The 21,179-nt window shown below is 37.4% G+C and overlaps 1 protein-coding gene across 4 annotated transcripts in view; it reads right to left on the bottom strand.

Moving 5' to 3' along the window:
* The window catches only part of COL12A1 (collagen type XII alpha 1 chain), a 104,534-nt gene that overhangs the window by 52,908 nt on the left and 30,447 nt on the right, over positions 1-21,179 (bottom strand). For 2 of the 4 annotated variants that reach the window (XM_062572847.1, XM_062572844.1), the window contains 18 exons: positions 17,357-17,626; positions 15,649-15,915; positions 13,040-13,232; positions 12,233-12,354; positions 9,432-9,581; positions 9,229-9,348; positions 8,522-8,686; positions 8,210-8,356; positions 7,424-7,563; positions 6,041-6,170; positions 5,181-5,326; positions 4,770-4,899; positions 3,783-3,922; positions 2,959-3,088; positions 1,077-1,216; positions 676-808; positions 564-590; positions 124-266 (listed from right to left, as the gene is read on the bottom strand). In XM_062572847.1, the coding sequence (XP_062428831.1) occupies positions 124-266; positions 564-590; positions 676-808; positions 1,077-1,216; positions 2,959-3,088; positions 3,783-3,922; positions 4,770-4,899; positions 5,181-5,326; positions 6,041-6,170; positions 7,424-7,563; positions 8,210-8,356; positions 8,522-8,686; positions 9,229-9,348; positions 9,432-9,581; positions 12,233-12,354; positions 13,040-13,232; positions 15,649-15,915; positions 17,357-17,626 (2,693 nt within the window). The remainder of the gene's footprint in view (positions 1-123; positions 267-563; positions 591-675; positions 809-1,076; positions 1,217-2,958; positions 3,089-3,782; positions 3,923-4,769; positions 4,900-5,180; positions 5,327-6,040; positions 6,171-7,423; positions 7,564-8,209; positions 8,357-8,521; positions 8,687-9,228; positions 9,349-9,431; positions 9,582-12,232; positions 12,355-13,039; positions 13,233-15,648; positions 15,916-17,356; positions 17,627-21,179) is intronic. The other 2 variants (XM_062572846.1, XM_062572845.1) reach the window with 1 other exon arrangement.

Raw genomic sequence — 21,179 nt, 5'->3', positions numbered from 1 at the left:
ACTCTTTCCCCAAAAGATAATTAACATATGCACTGTTGTGCTTTAGAGATAAATTATCTCATGGTTTAATTTGCAGAACTACCTTACAAGCTTTAATAACTACAGCATTTCAGAATTAGTTACCGACTGTTCAGGGCCATCCCCACTGATAGGCTGGTAAATGATCCTGTATCTCTGTACGCGACCACTGGCAGGATCCCACTTCACAGTCAAACTGTGTGAAGTTGCATTGTACACCTGAAGGTTTCGTGGGCCACTCTTTGGGGCTGAGAAGGGTAGTAAAGCAAAGAATAAACACATAATTCAAGCAAAAAAACATAGACAAACACTGCACTCAACAGTTCTAGGGCTGCATGAATGTTACACTGTATTAAAAATAAGAACAAGACAGTATAATGTTTGTAAAATAATAACCATGTGGTAATCTAGTGTTTAGCATTCCTCCAAATAACAATAATGTTTAACAAACCACCTCAACTTTTTAATCTCAACATTCTGCTCATTTTAGAAAAAGGTAGGTATAGGCTTTCCTTAACATCATACCTGAAAATTCAGGTTCTTACCTTGGGTGGTTATAGGCACCAGGGGCACTAGAAAAAAAGGCAGAAAGAGTTTTCAGAACTCTTGCATTAATAACTACGAATAACAAAATGAAGAAACCCTTAAATTACTTACATGTCCGTTCACTGCCAATCAGGTCATCACTTTCTGACTCATCAGGATAGATGGCAGTAACTGAGACATCATATAATGTATCCGGATTCAGATTTTCAAAGACCAAACTGTTCTCATCCCCATTTAAGATGGTCTGGTGGAGAATAAGAAAAAAAAAAAAAAAAAGGAGGGGGAGAGAGAGGGGGAAAGAGAGAGAGAGAAATGAGTAACTTTTTATGCAGTAACTATCACTACAGGTAGTTATAACTCAGACTCTGTACTCTAGGTCTTCTCATAGAATTTCCAAGGAGAACAAGAAGAATGCTTGCCAGGCATAAGTCATTTATTTAGATTTTTGATTTTAAAAATATACCCTATGAGAAACTGCCCCTCAAAATCCTACAGTGACCATCCATTCTCACCTCCTGTTTTTCTGGTCTTCCATAGGGTCCCCAGGTTATTCTATACAGAGAGACATCTGGAGCTCCATGATCCCAAGTTCCTCTGAAACTATGCCTAGTTACGTCTGTGATTCTGAGATTGACTGGTGCTGGTACAGGTTCTATTACGAGAAAAGGGAAAAAATCCAAAAAATGTAACTACAAAATGAATATAGTTAAATGAACAATTGCTCAGATAAAGAATTTAGATGGTAATCTTCTGTAGAAGCTTCAGCTGTCAGTTACTAGGCTTCTAACAACTACAACAAAATCCTGTACTCAGTAGCTACTCTAAACAAGTCGTCCTTCATAATTTCTTATCACCAGGTCATCACCTGATAAAGCAGAAGTAGCTCTACTGACCTCAGTCAGTTTTTGTCTATTCAAAGCAACTGAAATCCCACCCCCTACATTGTGGGGTTAGAAGAAGTAATTATGACCCTACCACCAATTCTTAGCTCTGAGCTCTTGCATGAATTTCACCTAAATCTTTAAAATTTCTCATATGAATAATTTGGCTTATGGCTGAATTACATCTGTTTTTGTTTTGTTTTGTTTTGTTTTAAGAAAGATAGCAGGGAATTCCAGAGGCTAACACTAGGTTAAGAAGGAAAAAGGGTTATAGTCACTGGAAAGATATGGGTGCCTCTAAAAGGCAAAAGAGAGACAGAAACTACAACAAGGTTCTCCATCTCCCAGCGAAGCCTGTTTCTCCTCATTAACCTTCTCATCCCTCTGTTGCTCTCCTTCAGTCCAAACATTCAAATTCTTATGTGAGATTGGAGCATGGGCCACTCTCTCTTTGACAAATAGCTTCAAGTGTAAGCGATAATCCTCATCCATTATGCAGGAGCCAAAACAGTCACAGAACTGATTACAGGCTACCAGGCTCATTCCCATAAACAACAGGTAAAACTGCAGACCTAAACTAAAAATAATTTCTTTGATAGAGCTCTCCTCTTTTTCCTCAAATACATGCTCATACAAAAATACAGGTATAGAACAGGTTCACACAAAAGCAAGCAAAAAAACCTCACATTTTCAAACACATCAGGTTACAAAACAGAAACAAAAAAAATTAAGCATAAATACAAAAAACAGAGAGCATGTTTCCTCTTTTTTTACTTCAGGGTGGGGGTCAGTGATAAAGTAACATTGCTCATTTCTATTCTAGCTGTCTTCTTAAACCATACACCTAGATCAGGATATCAGAGAGAAGCTCTGATATCAGCTGATATCAGCTCTGATATCACCTCTCTTTTCAGTCTGCATCCACTCTCTTGTCTAGAGATTTGCTCTTACCATTCACGCAATACCCTCTCTTTGTCTCTATCTATTGTGATTACTGAAATGCTGCCTTTATGATTACCTGAATAATATGTCTCTAAAAGTACAGGCTGGCTTAGCATTCCACAATATAAAAATAACCTTTTGTCAGAAGCAAGATCAAATCTCTGGAACTATCTAGCACATTCCCTAGCTTCCTACTCACTTTCCTAGATTTCAAGCAACTTCACAGATTTGCTAAACCTTTCCTCTATTCTCATATTCTCTCATTAATTCTACCTCTACTTTCCTCCTTCAGCATCTAAACACAACAATTTTTTCTTCAGCTGTTGGTCTGTTCCCTCTTTGTAGACTGCAGGCTCAGTGTTTACTGCAAAAAGATGCTGACTTCATCTGAGATTCCCAGAGACTCTCAGGATTATATTGCAAATAATGCTTCAAATACAAGTAAAACATCCCTCACACTGAGCAGATTAAATTATGTCTCCATCTAAACTCAGTAATATATTGCAATATGCACTCCTTAAATGGAATCTAAGACAAAAATATCTAAAAGCAAGTTATTAGGAAAACTTACGAGTGACAGCTTCTGCAGATATTGGCAGAGATTCCCCTTCATCATACACAGCAACAACTTTTACATTATACAGTGTTTGGGAGGAAAGGTCAGAAAGAGTTGTGCTGGTTTTGGACCTGTCAACTTCCACCTAGGAATAAAAATAATGACTTAAGAACTACACATTTTTCTATTTCTGAGCTGGTGTTTAATTAAATTACAGAAATTCCTGTTCTGAAACAGAGAAAAGTATTTTAAACTAAATTTTACCTTTTTCCCCTACATTTACACCTGAATATTGAGGGTCTATGTAGTAACTGGCATTGCAAAGTATATTGTCACAGGTACCAGTAAGCCTCTTCTGGCTGTTTCACTGCTTCATCCAGTCTGGAGATGAAGATGCAAACTGCATCTCCAGAAAGTTCTCATTCCATTATAAAAACATATTTAATCGTCAAAGAGTTGATTCATGTCTAGCAGTACAATTATGGAAAGCTCGCACATAAAGAAAGGCATCTGCAACAACACTCACTCGTGGTGTCAGCGAAGAAAAGTGCTAACATGCCTCCTTTAATCCACAGTCATGGAGCAGAAATGACTATTTATCAAAACACAGCAGAACTCTCTAGTAAGTTTGAGGCCTTTTCCCCCTCTTTATGAGAAGGAGGGGATTATATGAAGAATCCCAGCCCAAGTTTATTCAGCTCCCAAGACGTCAGTATGCTTTGTTGACTGACGTTCCCTATTCTCATTGATGGCTTCTAGTATTACTTTTATTATTATTTTAATAATCCAGTTTCTCAAAATAAAACTCAAATACTTGCAAGAATGTTCCTATTCCTTACCTCCTTTATGTCAGCTTCTTCAGCGTCTTTGTATCTTAGAATGTATTTTCGAACCTTGCCTGGGGCAGGATCCCAAAGGACATTCATGCTGCTGTGAGTAACATCCCTAATTGTTAAGCCTCTTGGTCCAGGCAAAGGTACTATAAAAATAACGACAGTAGTAAGTGAAAATGCTATTCACAAGAGAGGTATAAGTCTCTCACTGAATGACTTTAATTAATTATTTTCATGCATTTAATTCAAATGGCAGCAGTAACTTTCCAGTCAGTTCATTGCTTTGGCCATTAGAGGAGATTTTCCCTGGCATTTTCCCAGCAATATAACTAAAAAATAAGTTCACCTTTGTGAATTATGAGCACAAGAAAAGAGCACCGATAGATCTAAAAGTATTAAGAACATCACTTTTGGTGACATTCAAATTAAATTAGCCACTTTCCATGAACACCTAACGGCTTAACATTGTTTAAGAACATAAGAATAACCATACTCAGTACATCTACCCTAGAAACATGCCTGCAGCAGTAGGAAACAGTAGTTGTTTAAGGAAAGGTATAAAAAGGGAAGTCATGTTTATATCAGTCTTTCCCTTCGTGGGGTATATTTCCTTCTTCGCACCCAGTTTTTCAAATTTTATTAATATTTGGGGGCCACACATTCTCCATATTTAAGTGAGCCTTTCTGAATTCATGAACAAGGTTCCTAGAAGTTAGTAATGCAACTAACCATAACCTACAGAACATCAAAACAACTTTCTTCATTATTCAAGGAAAAAGCTTTTGTTCCTCTTTTAATAATTGGTTCATTTTCATTGAAAATTCCTTCAGGACACTTTGGAAACATAAAAGTAGTGCAAAATGCATAAAATAGGAAAAAGATGGTCTTCTAAACAAAACAAAGTAGAAATTAAAAAAAAAAAAGTTGCATAAAATAAAATGAAAGTTAAATTTTGCTGAATCAATAACAAAGCAAAATTCAAGATGTCCATACATGTCACTTCCTGGGAGGTGAGTGGGTCACTGGTGATATCGCCAAATAATACGTAAGCAGTTAAAGTGTACTCAGTATTAGGGATGAGGTCTACCAGCTGAACCTCATTCACTGATGGTCCAACACGCATCTGCACATTAAAAAAATTACACCACGTTTAAAAACTAAAGAAAGCAGAGGCAAAAAAGCAAACAATGATTTAACTTAAAGGGAATTTTGTTTGTGAGATTTGTAGTATATTTACAGCTTCCTGACTGATGTCATTGTATACAATATCCCAAGTAAGTTCGCACAGCATTTCAACTAGTTCATGCCAGTTTCTTTCGACTGTTATGATACAGGAAGCAAATCTATCAGTTTTTCTTAATTTTGTTTTGGCAGAGTACAGGAAGTGAAGACAAATCCTCTTACCTCTTTCTCTGTAGTTGGGACTGTGGCATTCACAGGTTCATATGTTAACAAATAGCCAGTAGCTCCATTGAGAGGTTCCCATCTCACTCGCATAGAAGTTGATCCAATGTCATAAACATTCAGGTTTCTAACTGAAGAGATTGGCACTGCCAAAAAAAAAGCACATATTAGTTTATTTCCTTTATCATTTTATTATTTTTACCCTCTACATCTTTCATATTTCACAACTCAGGTAGAACTACTGAAAATAGAGCACGTGGGCATTAGAAAGGGAAGGGAAACGAATCCCTGACATTCAGTATTTTGGAGGAGGCAGGAAAGTCACTCTTTGTTGCATTCAATATCAATATACCTAACATCAATAACATAGACAGGTGACAGTAGAAACATAATAGCCAAGTTAAGTCTCTCAACACAGAAATGATGCGATTGTACTGAAACGTGATTTTGTTAATCTTACAAAATTAGAATGAATTTCATGTAACATTTTGGCTGCTAGCTGCAGGAATTAATGAATGAGTACAGGTCTGTACGGTAACACTTCTGGAATTTATAAACCCGGTCTTGTAATTCATCTCTACTGCCCTAGGCTGAGAAGGCTTGCACAGCAGCGTCTTTACAAGCCTGGAAGCAGGCCAAAGTTGGGACAAACTTTTTTTTACCACATAGCAGTTTCTCTTCGCTACAGGTTTCCAGCCAAAATCTGAATGACCAGTTTAACACAACACAGTTTGGTCATTCCAATTAAAAATTTTGTTTCCTCTAAGAAGAAAGCCCATAGTGCTAAAAGTTCTATTGGATGGTTTTCCATATATCAGCTTGGCTGTTTATATGCTATTGACATTGCAATTCTAACTTACGAGTTGTTTCTCTCCCGATTAGAGGTTCACTGCTTTCATCTTCTACCACAGAAAACACGTTAACAATATATTCTGTTTCAGGTTTCAGATCTTTCAGCACTGTCGTAGTTTCCATCCGACTTACATAAAACTACATAAAATAGAAGCAATGTTAACTAAGTGTACAATAAATACATCTGTCATCTTATCTCTAACAAAAAATTAATTCCTTGTGAAAATCCTCAGAAATCAATGGTATAGAGCTAAAAATAAGCATGGTCTTAATCCTCTATGTCTTTTGTCTTAGAGTATACCATTACTTTTGCAAATCAAGCTGTAAGGAAAGCTCAGGCAGACACTTGTTTTGACAGGGCTAGATATATCTAGCACTACTCACAGTGCGCACTGCTTTCACCCACAGTGCACACATATATTACTCAGCAATAAGAACATGAGGAAAGTGACACAGATATATGTTACTACTTTGGAAAAAAAGTCGTTAAACATCCAAAGTAACCTAGGTAGTTACAGCACGTGCCATTAGCAACATCTTGCAGAACAGAAATGGTAGCACAGTCAAGCTGTAAAGCCAGCATGCGTTGGAATGGCTGCTTCAAATCTAATCATAAGCTAAATCCTGAGGTCATTACAAAACTAAGACAAAACTCCCAATGAGTCAAATCTGAGTTAGGATTTAAAATCCACATTCAGAGGTGGCACAATCTGAGTTAGCCACATGGAGGTGCCTAACTTCATTCTCCAAACTACCATCGTGCCTGGCTGAAGACAGTGATGAGCAATCCTGACTGCCTAGTGTATAGGGTTGCCTGCTACTGGCTCTCTGTGTAGAGAAGTAATAACCACAAGATGCTCTTGACCATTATGCAGAGAAGTAATAACCACAAGATGAGTCTGACCACATGCATTAACAGTTTGAATCTATGCCTAAGTACATTCTCCAAAGTACTATCACACAATGCTCATGTAAACACTATTTCACAACCCACATCACCCACTGTCCTTTTCTCTATTAATTAGAAAATGTACTAAAAAGACAGTAAGCCTACCTGTGAGCATGCTCAGAAAATTTCCACTGTACTCATTTAAACCAGCATAAGACAATAGAATATGAACAAAAAGGGATTACTAGAAAATATCATTCAGCTATTTTTAAATACATATATATTATTCCCAGATTAATGATTTTAAAACAAAGTCCGCTCCTCATTTCTGTAATTTTGTTTATGGTTTATAAAATAAGGTATTATTGACCTTGGAAGCCTTTTTTCATTTACTGTTATACCACACACAACCTAATAAGCACAAACTTCAGAATGGCATTACTGTGATGCAGAAGTCCAAGGTTATCATGGACAATGCCAGAGAAGAACATACAGCACTAACCTGTTGGGGTCTACCTCCAGAGGCAGGGTAGTATTCAACCCTGTATCTATCGACACTCTCAGAAGGTGGAGTCCATCTCAGTCTGAAAGAACGAGGTGTCACTTCTGAAATAACTAGGTTAGAAGGAGGTGGCAAATCACCTACAAGTGGAAACAAATTAAAATTCATTAATTTATTATGTCAACAAGAATAAAAATGTGACTTACAACAACATAAAAATGTTTTTTAAAAACAAACAGTTAAGGAATCTGCCTGTGCTTCTGTTTCTTCAGGAAATTCTCAAAAATACTGTGCGAACAGACAGCTCACCATCACACTCTCAAGTCCATACAAATTCCCTATCCTCCCAGCCCACCTCCAACACCAGTGCTTCACTGGAGGACCATCAGGTAACATGAGTGTTTTCCCATGCCACGCTTTGGTTCTGAGCTGTCAGACACTTATACTTTAAAAGAGCAGAGCTGCTGAAATTTTCTTTATTGAATGAGTGTCAGCAAAGAATCTGCCAGACTGAGCAAAAAGGTGACAAACTGAGCAATGTGTTTCCTGATTCTGGCAAAAAGGCAGGCACATCCAGCCTTGTCTTGCTGTGTTAGGTATAACACAGACGTTGGTGAAAGGAAAGGAAGAACCCCTGAGAGTAGTCTAGGTGGTCTGCACAACTTCCTTAGACCAGCAGCTGAAAAAACAGCCCAGGGCTACACAGTGTTTCCAGAAAGTAAAGAAAAGGAATTAGTAAATCAAGCACATAAATGGAAAGAGGATGAATTAGAATATGGGATGTACCTGGGCCTTTCACACTGTTGCACAGATTTGTGGTTACATCATCAACAATGCTAGCCAGGAAAGAGAAATCTGCAACGTTGTAAGCATGGATGTCATCTGGATCCGTTGCGATCTGCTTCAATTCATTTTCATCTGCATTTTTAATACCTTATAGAAAAGAGATGAGAGTGAAGCTTGTTAGAAACAAGCCCTAAACCTAACCCCCTAAACACATTCTTTGAATCCTTTTTTAGATACTTATGTATTTTTCCACTTTTGCATACAGTTAGCACATGGGAGATAGCTTAGCCTATCTCTTCATGTAATACTTACCAACTGCATAAAGTTCCACTCCCTCATCTCTGAGTCTCCTTGAAGGGGTGACTACGTCATCTTGTGATTTGCCATCAGTGATGAGAACACCAATTTTGCGAGCTCTGGGCCTTAGGCCTGCATCTGGTTTGAAGTTGTTCTTTAAGATGAAGTCTAAGGCCATTCCTAGCATGATACAAAGGAGATAACCATCATATACACTATTTTAAACATATAGTGGTAGTAAAGCAGAGTATTTCATCCTAGTCATTTCACTCTGACAACATCACTCCACAATTTACTCCCTTCGAGGAGCACTCAGAATCCAACCGAAGTCCATCATCTACACTTACCAGGAACTGGTACCATTTCAGCCCTTCTAAGGTCTCTGATCTGTTACCTTTTACGCACTACCTTCCTACCCAGTTCCCTGTAGCCTCCCTTCTGGGTCCTCATTTTCTCTTCATCCCAACCCTGACATGGAACTGCCTTTTTTCTTCTCATATGCCAAAATGCAGCTCTGCAGCTTTTTATCACTCCATCATATTTCTCCAGGCTTCCACTGGGAATATACTGCTACATGCTATGCCTGTTCTCATCCATATATATCCAAAGTGAATTGCAAGCTCCATTGATCACGTACAAATTTGAGCTCACTGAACGACATTAGGGCCAACTACTAAAACTTTTTAATGGAGCTTACGGAAAATTCTGGAAGTGTTACCTACCTGTTAGAGTATTTCCTCCTTTGTATGGTAAGTTGGCTACAGCCTCTAACAAAGCCTGCTTGGTCCTGTAAGCATTGAGATTCCATTCTGTCCTGGGATCTCCACTGTACTGTGCAAGACCTGAAAGAAGCCATTATTACTCGGTTATTAAGTGGCCATGCAGCAGTCATGCCTTGGTTGCCCTCAAACATACAAGGACTTACCAATCTGTACTTTGTCAGGGCCAATATCAAAAACTTCAACAATACGGGCAATGAAGTTCCTGATAGTTTTAAAATTTGGTCGCCCGATACTCCATGAGCCATCCACCAGCAGCACGATATCAGCTTCTGCTCTGGTTCTACATTCTAAACCTGCCATATCAACCAGAAAAATATAACCTTAGCTACATCAAACCATGATAATTTTCTTTCCTCAACCTCTTTTAGATGACATATGTCATGAATTAGTTTCCAAAATATCTCTAGTTTTTTTCACTGGCACTCTGTCAAGTATGACCTACTTGTGAACATTATTCACACTATTCACTTGTTCCATGCCAAAAGCTGTATAATTTCTTTTTTCATGTATGTATTCTTTCAGGAGTAGGACTTTGAAAATGTATAGGATCACTAAAGTGCTCTTCTCTGTTATCTATTTTGATCCTTAGAGATGGTTGATAACTTGCTTTCAGATTCCTAGGGGGTTGTAAAAGACTACTAAGCTACCCACTGACATAGCAGTGGGCATTATCAGATTATCCAAATTCACAATATTTTACTCTATGGCTATGGACGGATCAATTACTGCTTAATTTTCAACTACACAGTAATGGAATTAATAGCATATATTACAAGCACTTTCAAATAAATAGCATTTCTAATTTTTAGGGGAAAAGACTTAGCAATACAGACGGTACAGAAGTTTGCACACATAGGAAAGAAAGAACACAATTTAGAAGAAGATACACAAATATAAACACAAAATCAAGAGATATAGAGGTGACAAGAACAAACATTTATATAAAGCTGCAATGTTCTGAAAAGGGAAGAAGTTATTTCAGGTATCTTCAGTTTACAAATTACAGAATAAAATATGTATCATTTTGTTTTCATCACAAGAAAGATCACAAAATATTTATACAAAGCAGAAAGACGCAATGATTTTATCAGCAGCCATTTGAAAAAGAAAAATCCTTGTTCTCTCTCTTTTCCTGGAGACTGTGTTACCAGCTGCAAATTTTCTGGCTTCCTGCCATCAGAGCTTCTGGTCTTTATATGGAAGAAATCCCATTGAGAAAAATCAGCCACACTCATCACAGTTGAAAGATATTGTGATTTCATATATGTTCCACATAAGTGATCCAACACTGCAGACTCATGAATATAACTATTCCATGTACCTGGGGGTTAAAAGCATGATCCTCTTCTGCATAGAAAATATAGATCTAGTCTTTAATCAGGACAATAAAATAGATCGGGAGTAGGGTTTAAATAAAACCATGTTAGTTCAAAAAATTGCATGCATAACTTTCATATTAAAGTTAAGGTTAGCTTCATGTATAATGTAACAGTTAAACTATTTTGACTTGTATTTTTCTTCCAACTACCATAGTTCCCCAAATGGAAAATTCTAGCAAAGGCACCAGACCTAGGGTGATTTTTTCCCCCTATTAATATATAATGTACTATTACATTTACAGTCTCAGATATAAAATTCTTTTTTCACATTAACCTTGACTCAGATCCATGCACTAGTAAAACAAATTAGCTTAAAGATTATAACACTGAGGAAAGAAATGACAGCTGCAGTAATAAAAAATAACAAACTATTCTTGATGTAATTATTTTTCTGCCAGAATTATTATAGTTTTACTCAAATGTCACTGATGGCCTGTTATGTAATTCTTCTCAGTTTAACTTTATTGTATTAGACTACAGTAGGATTGCTATAACTTTTGAAGTTTCTAAAAACGCTGTTAATAAAATTTTCACATGGATAATATTTTTACACAGCCTGGTGTGGAAAGAGGGCATCAAAGTTAAGACAAAACAATATAGGATCAACTGAATGCTGTACTTAACAGTTAGAAACTTTTTTTCTTTAATTAATTCTGAAAGGCCATTGCAGTTATGTTCTTCCTCCTTGACAAATATTCTGTTCTCTCTGACAGATATGCAAAGCTTGAGATAGCAGAGGAGAAAGATCTGCACTTCTACCTGTATGCTTGGCTATTAGGCAGCAAAGACCTGCTGCAGATAAGTTCTTAACACCTTCCATGAAGGCAGACTGAGTCCTGAAACTCTGTTTGTTCAGTATTTTCCAAAAATATGGTGGGCAGAGCTGTTCAATGCGCTTGCAGAGGCCCATTACCCACACAGAGTTCTTATGTTACCAGAAGCTACGCAGAGAGAAACCCCCAAACAGATTGGGGAGTGAATTGCTGAGAATACTCAGCAACTGCATGTCTGTACTAACTCTCTTCCATCTATAGCAGAAGTAACTAAATAATGGTTACATCACATATAAATGTGAGACTTCCCCAGCTATCAATTCTTTGCTCGTTATATATTTATTATATCTTAGTCTAAAAAGGAAAAGTCACCATGTAAGGACAAACAAAGGGCTAAAGATCCGCTTCAAATTCTTTGTTCTACTCCTGCAAACACCCTTGTAGATGAGCCATGATCTCTGCTCAGGAATTTGACCTTATGTGATTTAACACAGATGCGGATGGCTTGCAAATGCTATGCAGCTGGCTTTAAGTGATCAGCAAACATGGCTCGCATGAGTGATCATTTTTGTAAGATCATCTAAAGGGTGCAGAGGACTAGGACCACGAAAGAGGGCATATTTAGTGGTCATTTCAGACCACATGTTATATCATCAGAATAGTGAGTACACTGAATCCTGTAAATAAACATTTACGTGCATTAGCAAAATGATAAGGTAATGCTGAGAAACTCTTTTGATCTTTTTCATCTATAATCTAAGACTAGATTTTCTTCAATTCAATCATGTTTACCTCTAGATAGAAATGGCTCCGATGTAGTATCTGAAAGGGTGGTCATCTCTTGTCCAACTAGAGGGCTGCTCTCTCCTCCATCAAACATTCCAAAAACATTTACCTTATATGTAGTTCCCGCCCTGCAATAGTTAAGCAAATGTACTGTAACTAAAGCCACTTGGCTAGCTAAATACTTACAATTCACTTATAAAATCTTCATCATTTTGCTCCACAGAAAATAAAGTGCTAAAATGCAAAACTCAAAGACCAGTTCTTCCACTGAAGCCATGAAACTTTGACAATTTAAGAGCTGGTTTTAAATCTGTACTTACAGAGTTTTTTTGTTCAAGTCATTTAAGACTTCTAATGGTTCTATTTTTAATATATTCAGTTTATATGCATACAATTTCTAAAAGATTTTGACGTGCTCTGAAGCCCGCTTTATAAATCCAACCCTCTGAAAAAATGGATCCAGAATTAAACTAAGAATTTTTAATATTAAGAACTTTTGGGAGAAACTTTAGAAATCCCAACTTTCTCCTCCAGTGTCCCATTAGCTCTCCCATATGTGAATGCTGCATCTGACTATATCTTTGCCTCCTTTAGGTCCCATGAGAACCCCACAAATGACAGAGATAATCTCAGAAGAGCCATGTCAGGTGCCTTTCAAAGACTGCATAACAATATTCTTACAGTTTATTGCCATAAGTACTTCCTCACTTACAGCATATTTTGCAAGGCATTCCAACCCTGGATCATGATTAAACAAAACCTTAAGCTAAAGGTTTTTCTTTTTTTTTTTAAGATTGTTATTATTATCCATACCTAAGCTCCTCTAATACCACTGTGCTGTCGTACGGCCCCACTATTAATTCTCCAAGGCTTCTATCATCTTCAGTAGGGTGGAAAGTTACTTTGTAACCCTTCACTTGCCCTGGGGCTGGCTCCCAGGTTACTCGGAAACTTGACATAGTAGAATCAGAAGTTCTCAGATTTCTAGGTGGTTTAAAAGGAGAGGCTGCAAAGATGAAAAGAAGCTTTAAATCAGGTCTGCTTATGAAAAAAACAAAAAAAAAAAAACAAAAAAAGTATTCTTTCTTGACTGTAAAAATCTGTAAGCAAATTCAGTGATATAATTAACTATGAATTTTATTAGATGCATGGTACCCATTTTTAAAAAGAATTCTAAACTCTATGTGCCTTTCTTTTGACATAAACACAAATATCAAGATATGAAAGATGAGATTCACTTCACCTTGTTTTAGCTATCTAAAAGTTAGGTAAGTAGACTAAAATTGTTATCAATGTTCCCTCTACAGTCAAGGAACAGAAAGATAGACACTAATTCATCTCATCGGTTCTAAACATCCATCTGATCTTAGAATACATGCTGACAGTAGGTGGACTGTCAGGTAGATGGACACCTACTTTCTCTATTAATTACAGAGAAAGTCTACTTGACCAGCTTAGACTGGCTTTCTCTCTCTTAAATGGCTCCAAGTAGGTGGGCAACATAAACCAAGAGAGAAACCACGAGAGCTTCCTCTCAAACCAAAGCCAGAAAATTTACTGTAGGCAAAAGTAAAGGACAACCAGTTCTCTATCACCAACATCACCTCTCTAGCTGCTTTCTCCTCAGGGCACCCTTGGTCTAAGAGGTCCGCATGGAGACAGTGAAAGCAAGGCCTCTTTCATAAAAAAGAGTCCTGACAACAGTCCTCTCCTTTCACATGCTCAAGGCCTCGCAGCTCAAGCAACTTCACCAGCCACAGGTGTGGCTGTATGTCAACAAATAATTCGTAAGAGGAGTAACAGCCAAATGGCTTGAAGTTTATAGGTCAAGAGCAATTCTACCTGAAAACCCAGTACAGGTCAGTGCTCACAGATAAATGCAATGTTTAACAACCATGCTGCTAGTTTCTGCATCACTTTTCATTTTGTGTAAATCTGAAGTACAATTCCATATCAAAAAATACCACAGCAGTATAATCTCAAAATTGCAGAAAAGGACAGTAGAATAACAAGAAAGTAAGTACTGTAGCTTTGGAAGAAAATGATGAAAACAAGTAAGAGCTTGATTGATCCCTGTGCCTACACAATTGTCTAACTAGAACTGAAAGATCATAAATGCCCTCAAATTATGAATTCCAGTGGGAAACAGTAGCTGTACTCCCACCCATAAAGAAAAATACAGCCTCCCTCTCTCATCTCCTAGGACACTTCTCTCTGAATTACCATAACAGCTTCAACTTCAACTAACTAGATCACTTGGGCTCCACTTGCTTCCAAAGAGTGTTTAGCACCATAGTTATTTCCACAGGAAGTACAGTGGTACACACTCATCTAAATCAACATAAATAGGTCAAAAATCAAAAGCAGATAGATGATCTGAGATTTATCTCAATATAATTTGCAAGATTGAAAAGGGACATTTTGAACAAGACCTGATCAAGTTTTCATCATTGCTCTACAAAAATTATATTTTGATTTTTAAAAGAGTCTTCCTTCAGTAATTAAGGTGCTGATATCTCCACTGTAGAAGACTTGTTTCTTACTTCCTATCATCATTCAATATGAACTATCTCCTGAGAACAGAGGATGGCATAAAATACTTATAATGTACCTCAGTGAACTGTACTAGCCCAACATATCCAGAAACATCTTGAAAAAAAATCTGTTTTGGTAATGGTCCTGTAACTACGGGGGAAAAAAATGGCTCTAAATCCACTTAATTTGATTTGGAAAGCAAGAGGCAATTTCCTTATAATAAGAAAAACCTGTATCAGGTATTGAATAAAGGCAGATTAGGGAGCGTTTTGCTTTTATACTGAAAAAAAAAAAAAAACCCTCTCCAGGACTTAATCAATGTTTTATTGTTTCAGGTTCAGAGATGACTGTTTATCCAAAAGATCATGGTCTCCAAGGTCAGACTTCCACTGATGACTCTTTAAAATCATATCCTCGCCTTCTAACTACTGCAGGTCTTCCACAGAAAATATGGTAACAAAAGAAGAAAAATCTAAGTAACAGGATACAGGATAGCTATCTAGTGAATATCCAGGACCAAAACACAAATTATGAAGTGACTGACAACACGCGATGAAATAGCCTTCTAAGAAACACTGTCTTCCTCATAAGCTACCAAGAAATATACATTGTCTCATTAACTTGAGGACAATCTTTGAAAACAAATTCAGTATTCTGAACCAAAAACACATCTTCAGAATCAAATGGTAAAATGTTGTGCTCGGTCTATGCCATCAGTGAAATTTCCAACAAATCAAACTCTGTTCTCAGCCTATAACAATTTCTTTATTTTTCCTGCTAATTCCTGATCTTGGCAGATTTCACCATAGCTTTTCCAGTTATTGTACTTACTGCTTTTAAGCATAAAACTTTCATTATCAAATCATGTACTAGAATATAATACGTACCTGTTGTTCCTTCTGCTTTTCGTGATTTTCCTTGTCCAAAATCATAAATTGGAACAACACTGAGGTCATACGTAGTTTGAGGCTTAAGTCGCTTTAACACTATGCTTGTGGTAGGAGCATTTACTCTTCCAAACATCTGCCTTCCTCCACTCCGTGGTCGGTAGTAAACACGGTAAGACAAGACTTTCCCAGGTGACGGCTGCCATGTAACTCTCATTGTATGCTCTGTCTCGTTGTCTACAGTCACAGTCCTGGCATTTGGTGACACTTTTCAGTGTAAAAATATGGATAAATGTTTACTTTGTCACATAAAGATATATTCAAATGTATGCCTACAAAATTCATTTTGTCAGATTAAAAAAATCCATGATTGCCTTCAAAATTACAGTGTCATTGAGTAGGAGGACACAGAGGGACTTCACAGGCCATTGTTTATTTCTTTTATAATTTTAATGTACTAAGCAAACATAAATCTGCTCTGTACTACAAAGAAAAACTGAGTGAAGGATAAGTTATGCAATGAATGACACTGCGTAATTAGGAGTTTTATATAGTAACACTTCTCTGTAATCTATTAAGTAATGAATTCAACACTCTCAAGTGGAAGTGATAAATTATATAGCCATTGCTGTTTTACAGACAAAATGCCCTAAAGAGTTAAGATTTTCTATATTTGGAGTTTATGGATCTGATAAGATTTGGATAACTATCTAAACTCCTGGCTGCTGGGCTCCATACAACAGATTTTCCAAGCCTTTGGAAAGTCACTCTCCACCAGTTGTAGGATGGTAACAGTGCTGAAGTGAGCCAACAGACAAACAAAGTATTTTCTCTACAGATTGCAGCACTCAGCCTCTAAAACATATTCCAGACTGTACAAATGTTACAAAAGACCTGAAGTGAAATGAAAGGTATGTAATGCTGGCTGTCAGCTGGAATAAGCCATCTAGGTTTTGGCAAGACAGAACCTTCTTGGCATGCCAGAATCAGTCAGTATTTCATCACACAGTAAAGTAGGCTTTGCAGGCTATGGTATCCTCTCCCAGTCTTAGGAACAGAGAATTTTTAGTCATGTTTGCACCAGAAAGAGGTAATGTTAGTTAGCCTCAGGTCTACTGATAGGCCTGGCAGAGTTCCCTCAGGCAGCAGACTGAGAGAAGCACCAGATTATACAGCTAAGCTGCCTACTTAACTGGGACTGCTGTCCTTGCAGAGAGGAGGAGGGCATGTGGGACAGCAGTCTGCTCTGGATGAGAGGGAGACAGCGCTTACCAATGGCAGCAATCACTGCTCCTATCAAAATCATCCCCTGAGCCTCCATTTGAGGACTAACATTGAAAGGAAACTGATTCTCTGGGAATTTACCCCATCTTTCCTTCTCACTCTACCCATAGTCTTCTTCCACCTCCTTTCCAGCAGCCATAGCTATGAAAGGTTGGCTTCATATTAACTTTCAAACAAAATCACAGCACAAATCACTGACTGATATGGTTAATTCTTGCTGAATCCAAGTCTACAAGACATAGAAGGCACCATTTTTTTTTAATAGTCAAACAAAAAGCCAGAATTCACTGATTTGAGATGGGATTTTGTTTGGAGGGGACTACGGAAAACAAAGAAAAACAAATCCCATTTTCATTGAAATGTGTTATTTTTATCAAAAACAGAACACTATAGGTGACGGCCATAGGTGATGTACAACACTCACCATCAGTAAAAGCCTCTCCTTCTACAGGGTCTCCTTCTCCACTGCTGTAGGTTGCATATACTGAAATCCTGTATTTAGTCTCTGGTTCCAAGCCTTCCAGCACAGCGTCCACTGTATTTCCAGGTACTCTCTTCTCTCCCATTGTATCATCATAAAGTGATTTCCATACTATCCTATAATCCTGAACTGCTCCTGGAGCTGGCGTCCATGATAACCCAACTGTAGTGTCAGTTATGTCTGTGGTAACCAGGTTACGAGGTGAACCACGTTCTGCAAGAAAGGAAACAATAAACTGTCACTAAAATACAAATAGTAAAAGTTAAAGTACAAAGAGAAAAGCAAATGATCATAAGAGTGGAATAAACTTTTCATATCAACACTAGTTCCAGTGAAATATATTTGTAGTTCCAGGAGAAAACTGAAGGCTTCATCCAGCGAAACACTTATTTGTAGTTAAACTATAAATAATCCTATCCCTTACAATGGGCACAAGACTTGTATCTGAGTGAACACAGTACTTTCAAGTTCTCTGAGGATCTCATTATTTTATACTATTCTTATACCACATGTCTTTACATGTATGTCCTCCACAAATAGCAGTACTCATATACGGAAATCTGTACACCATGGGATCCTTTAGACAATTTTAAAGTTTTTTTTCCACTACTGAAGGAGAAATTTTTGTAGTTAACAAGAATAAGCCACAGTCTACTGATGAACACGAAATAAATTCAAATATTTATATATTTGGCTTGTTTGTGAAGGAAAAAAAAAAGAAGAGTCTAATTGTGACCAACAGAATTTCTGCCTCTGAGAGCATACTTGAGGGCAAAGCTGACTGAATGCTTCAGGTATAATAATAAAGTCATTCTAGTTGGTTTTAGTGCACCTTTGCCATTCTCATGTCACCTTATTCTCTAATCCCAAATCAAGAACAGCACGTTTTTTTCCCCATATCATGTATCACTCAGGCAAGATGTGCTGCTGTTTTCAGCTGTGGTCTTTCCAGCATACAAGAACTATGTGTCTGGCTGCTGCCCTAGCAACCTCACTCATCTCCATCAGCTATTTAATTCTACCTGTTTACAACTGATGTGCCACGTGCTTACAACATGCAGCACCATCCCCACCTCTACCATAGCAAGACTTTCATCTCTTTCCTTCCTATAGGTAGCTCTAACCAACCTGGAATGAAGGATGCAGCTCATCACAGAAGCTGTCAGCTGGATTAGCGAGTCTCATCTAACACATCACAGCAATTCCACTGCTTTAAAATGGCACTTACTGGTAGAAAGCAGTGCAAAAATAGCAGTACCTCTGTTTAATGTTTAAATACACTTATAACATATGTTCCACTTTCCCTGTTACAGTGGCTGGCTTTTGCTGGCAGGAAAGGAGCACCGACTGTTGGTTGTAACGCAATGGCCTCACTGTAGCAAAATTTGCCAAAGGCACATACAAAACCAGATCCATATCCACATAAAAAACACTTGTTTTTTTTGGTGTGCATGCTCTGTGGCCTTTCTTCCTGCACATGACATTCCTGAGAGAGTGCTCAGCATGAGGACCTAAACACCTGAGGTGGTCTTATGGCATCACAGTTAAATTCCACTCGCACTGATAAAAATATATCTCTGTATTATACTACAGCAACCATAGGACCTGATTCAAAATTCTTTGGACAGAAATTCAGTCCCTAACCAACTTCTACTGCTCAGGCTCATCTCGAGCATAGATGCCACTAGTTCCAGAGGCCTGGAGCAGTTTCAATCCAAGATTAAAAGCCATAAATTGTCCAAAGTCAGATACTCTGTTCCAGTTTTCATATTCGTCTTTCACCTCCACCACAAATCTACAACTTTCATACCACTGGAACGATTAGGACTACCAGTATAAAGGCTTCATTTTGAAAGGATCATGTCGCCAGCATGACCTCATTAAATCTGAGACAGTGAATCTCACTTGATTTAATGATGAATAGAAATTAGCATCAACCCATTGCAACAGCAATGGCAATAAAACAAAGATTCATTACATTCACAGATTACACAATCAGAGGGCATCCCTAATCATCTAGCTGACCCTATCAAATATAGCTAATAGAGCTTGTAATAGAATTGCTTTCTGATCTGTTCAGCTTTTTAATCTAATCCAAAATCCTGTGGTATCTCATGAAGTTTTTCTGGAACTTTTACATCAGTTCTTACGATTTTACTCTTCACACTGATTTTTCACCCTGACAATATAAATTAGCACAATTTATGGTATCTTCTTTTCACAAAAAGATTGTCAGACATAGGGTTTTGGTAAGTTATATTATTTATAATTTTACAAAAAGATCAGTTATACATAGTGAAAAATCTATAGTTAAAAGGTCCAACTCTGCTCTTGCTTCATGCAGGCTCACTGAATTCAATGACTGTGTTAAATGAAAGCCATGGCAGAATCTTAACTCTAAAGACCAATTTTCCTGGAAACCTGAAAAAGGATTTGTCTTCAAAAGTAAATTACACCAATTTTTCTGTCTACTCTTAAGCTTATACTCCCAAATCTTGGCATTTTCATATATATGTATGTATATAAAAAAGGCAATGCAAATGGAAAAAATATGGAAAACTTAAGTTGATAGAATGCACAGATGTCTCACAATAAAAAACTTTCTTTCCATATTTTAATGTAATATAAATATACAAGTCACTTATTTTGGCTACTTTAAAACATGGCTCTGCCACAACATGATTTCAGCATTAAACTATCTGCTACCACAGCGCAATTCTTTGCAAGTCTACCCTTGGACACTACAGCTAATGATATATGCTGGAAACACTGCAAAAATAACCGCGTATTTAAAACCATTATTGATTAAGTCATTATTGAGCCCATTAAAAAACAGAGGAAAGTAATTTGTTTGGAATGGACTGTAATGTACGCCAGTTATCATAATACAGTAGTTCTGAAAAAAATATCCTTTGGAACTAAATATGGCTTTTTATAAGGCAAGGTAAGAGAGGGAAAAGGGACTGGGAATCCAACCAAACCACTAGAACTAAATGGAAATTTTTGACTTCAAATAGTTGGAAACTGCTGACAAGACAACTTATCTACTAAGGGAAATTAGACTTTTTATATGTTACACTGCAACAGAAAACACTTCTTTAACATAACACACTAACTTGATTGGCACCTCTTGTGTGAGGTGGAAGTTCACTGACAGCTTTTTTCTGCTCCCTAGAACCTCTCACAAGTGTTTTTATACTAGGAGAGCAGCTGTGTTTAAGATGCAGACAAGTTGTGACTCCTTAACTATTAGAATTCCATCAAGTACCATCTAAGCTACTACGAGTCAAGAAATGTAGGTAAGCTCCAAAATAATACAGGTTTAACTGTATTAGCAGTGACTAGCAAGCATACAATTAAACCTAAGAGACATTTTTCCTTTGGATTTAAACTGAAGACCTGTAAAATACCTCATTACCTTGCCTATGTATCACAGAATCTCTACTACTGTAATACATATTGCCGTCACTCTGCTCTTTCGTGCACATGTTCAGAAACGCTTGTTGCATTTCTGCTTCTGTTGCAATCTGCTTCTTGCCTGCTTATTTAAACAGGATGGGTATGGAAAGTGGAAAGACAATGCCCATTGTAAGAAAGAAAAGCGCCAGCTGGCTGCTTGGCAAGTGGTTAACATTCAGAAGAATCCTACTTTTTCTGACTTGGAATGGAAGCTAAAGTATGCCTATCACTTCAGATAGCCCCCATGTCACCAGCATGTGAGGAAGCAGCTCTTTTTTTTGCAAATTTTCCAGTACGATGCTCTAGA

Source organism: Rhea pennata, chromosome 3 (genome assembly GCF_028389875.1).
Source record: "Rhea pennata isolate bPtePen1 chromosome 3, bPtePen1.pri, whole genome shotgun sequence".
In the NCBI taxonomy this organism is placed as follows: domain Eukaryota; kingdom Metazoa; phylum Chordata; class Aves; order Rheiformes; family Rheidae; genus Rhea; species Rhea pennata.
Note: the sequence above shows the minus strand (reverse complement) of the source record. Positions and strands in the feature narration are given on the sequence as shown.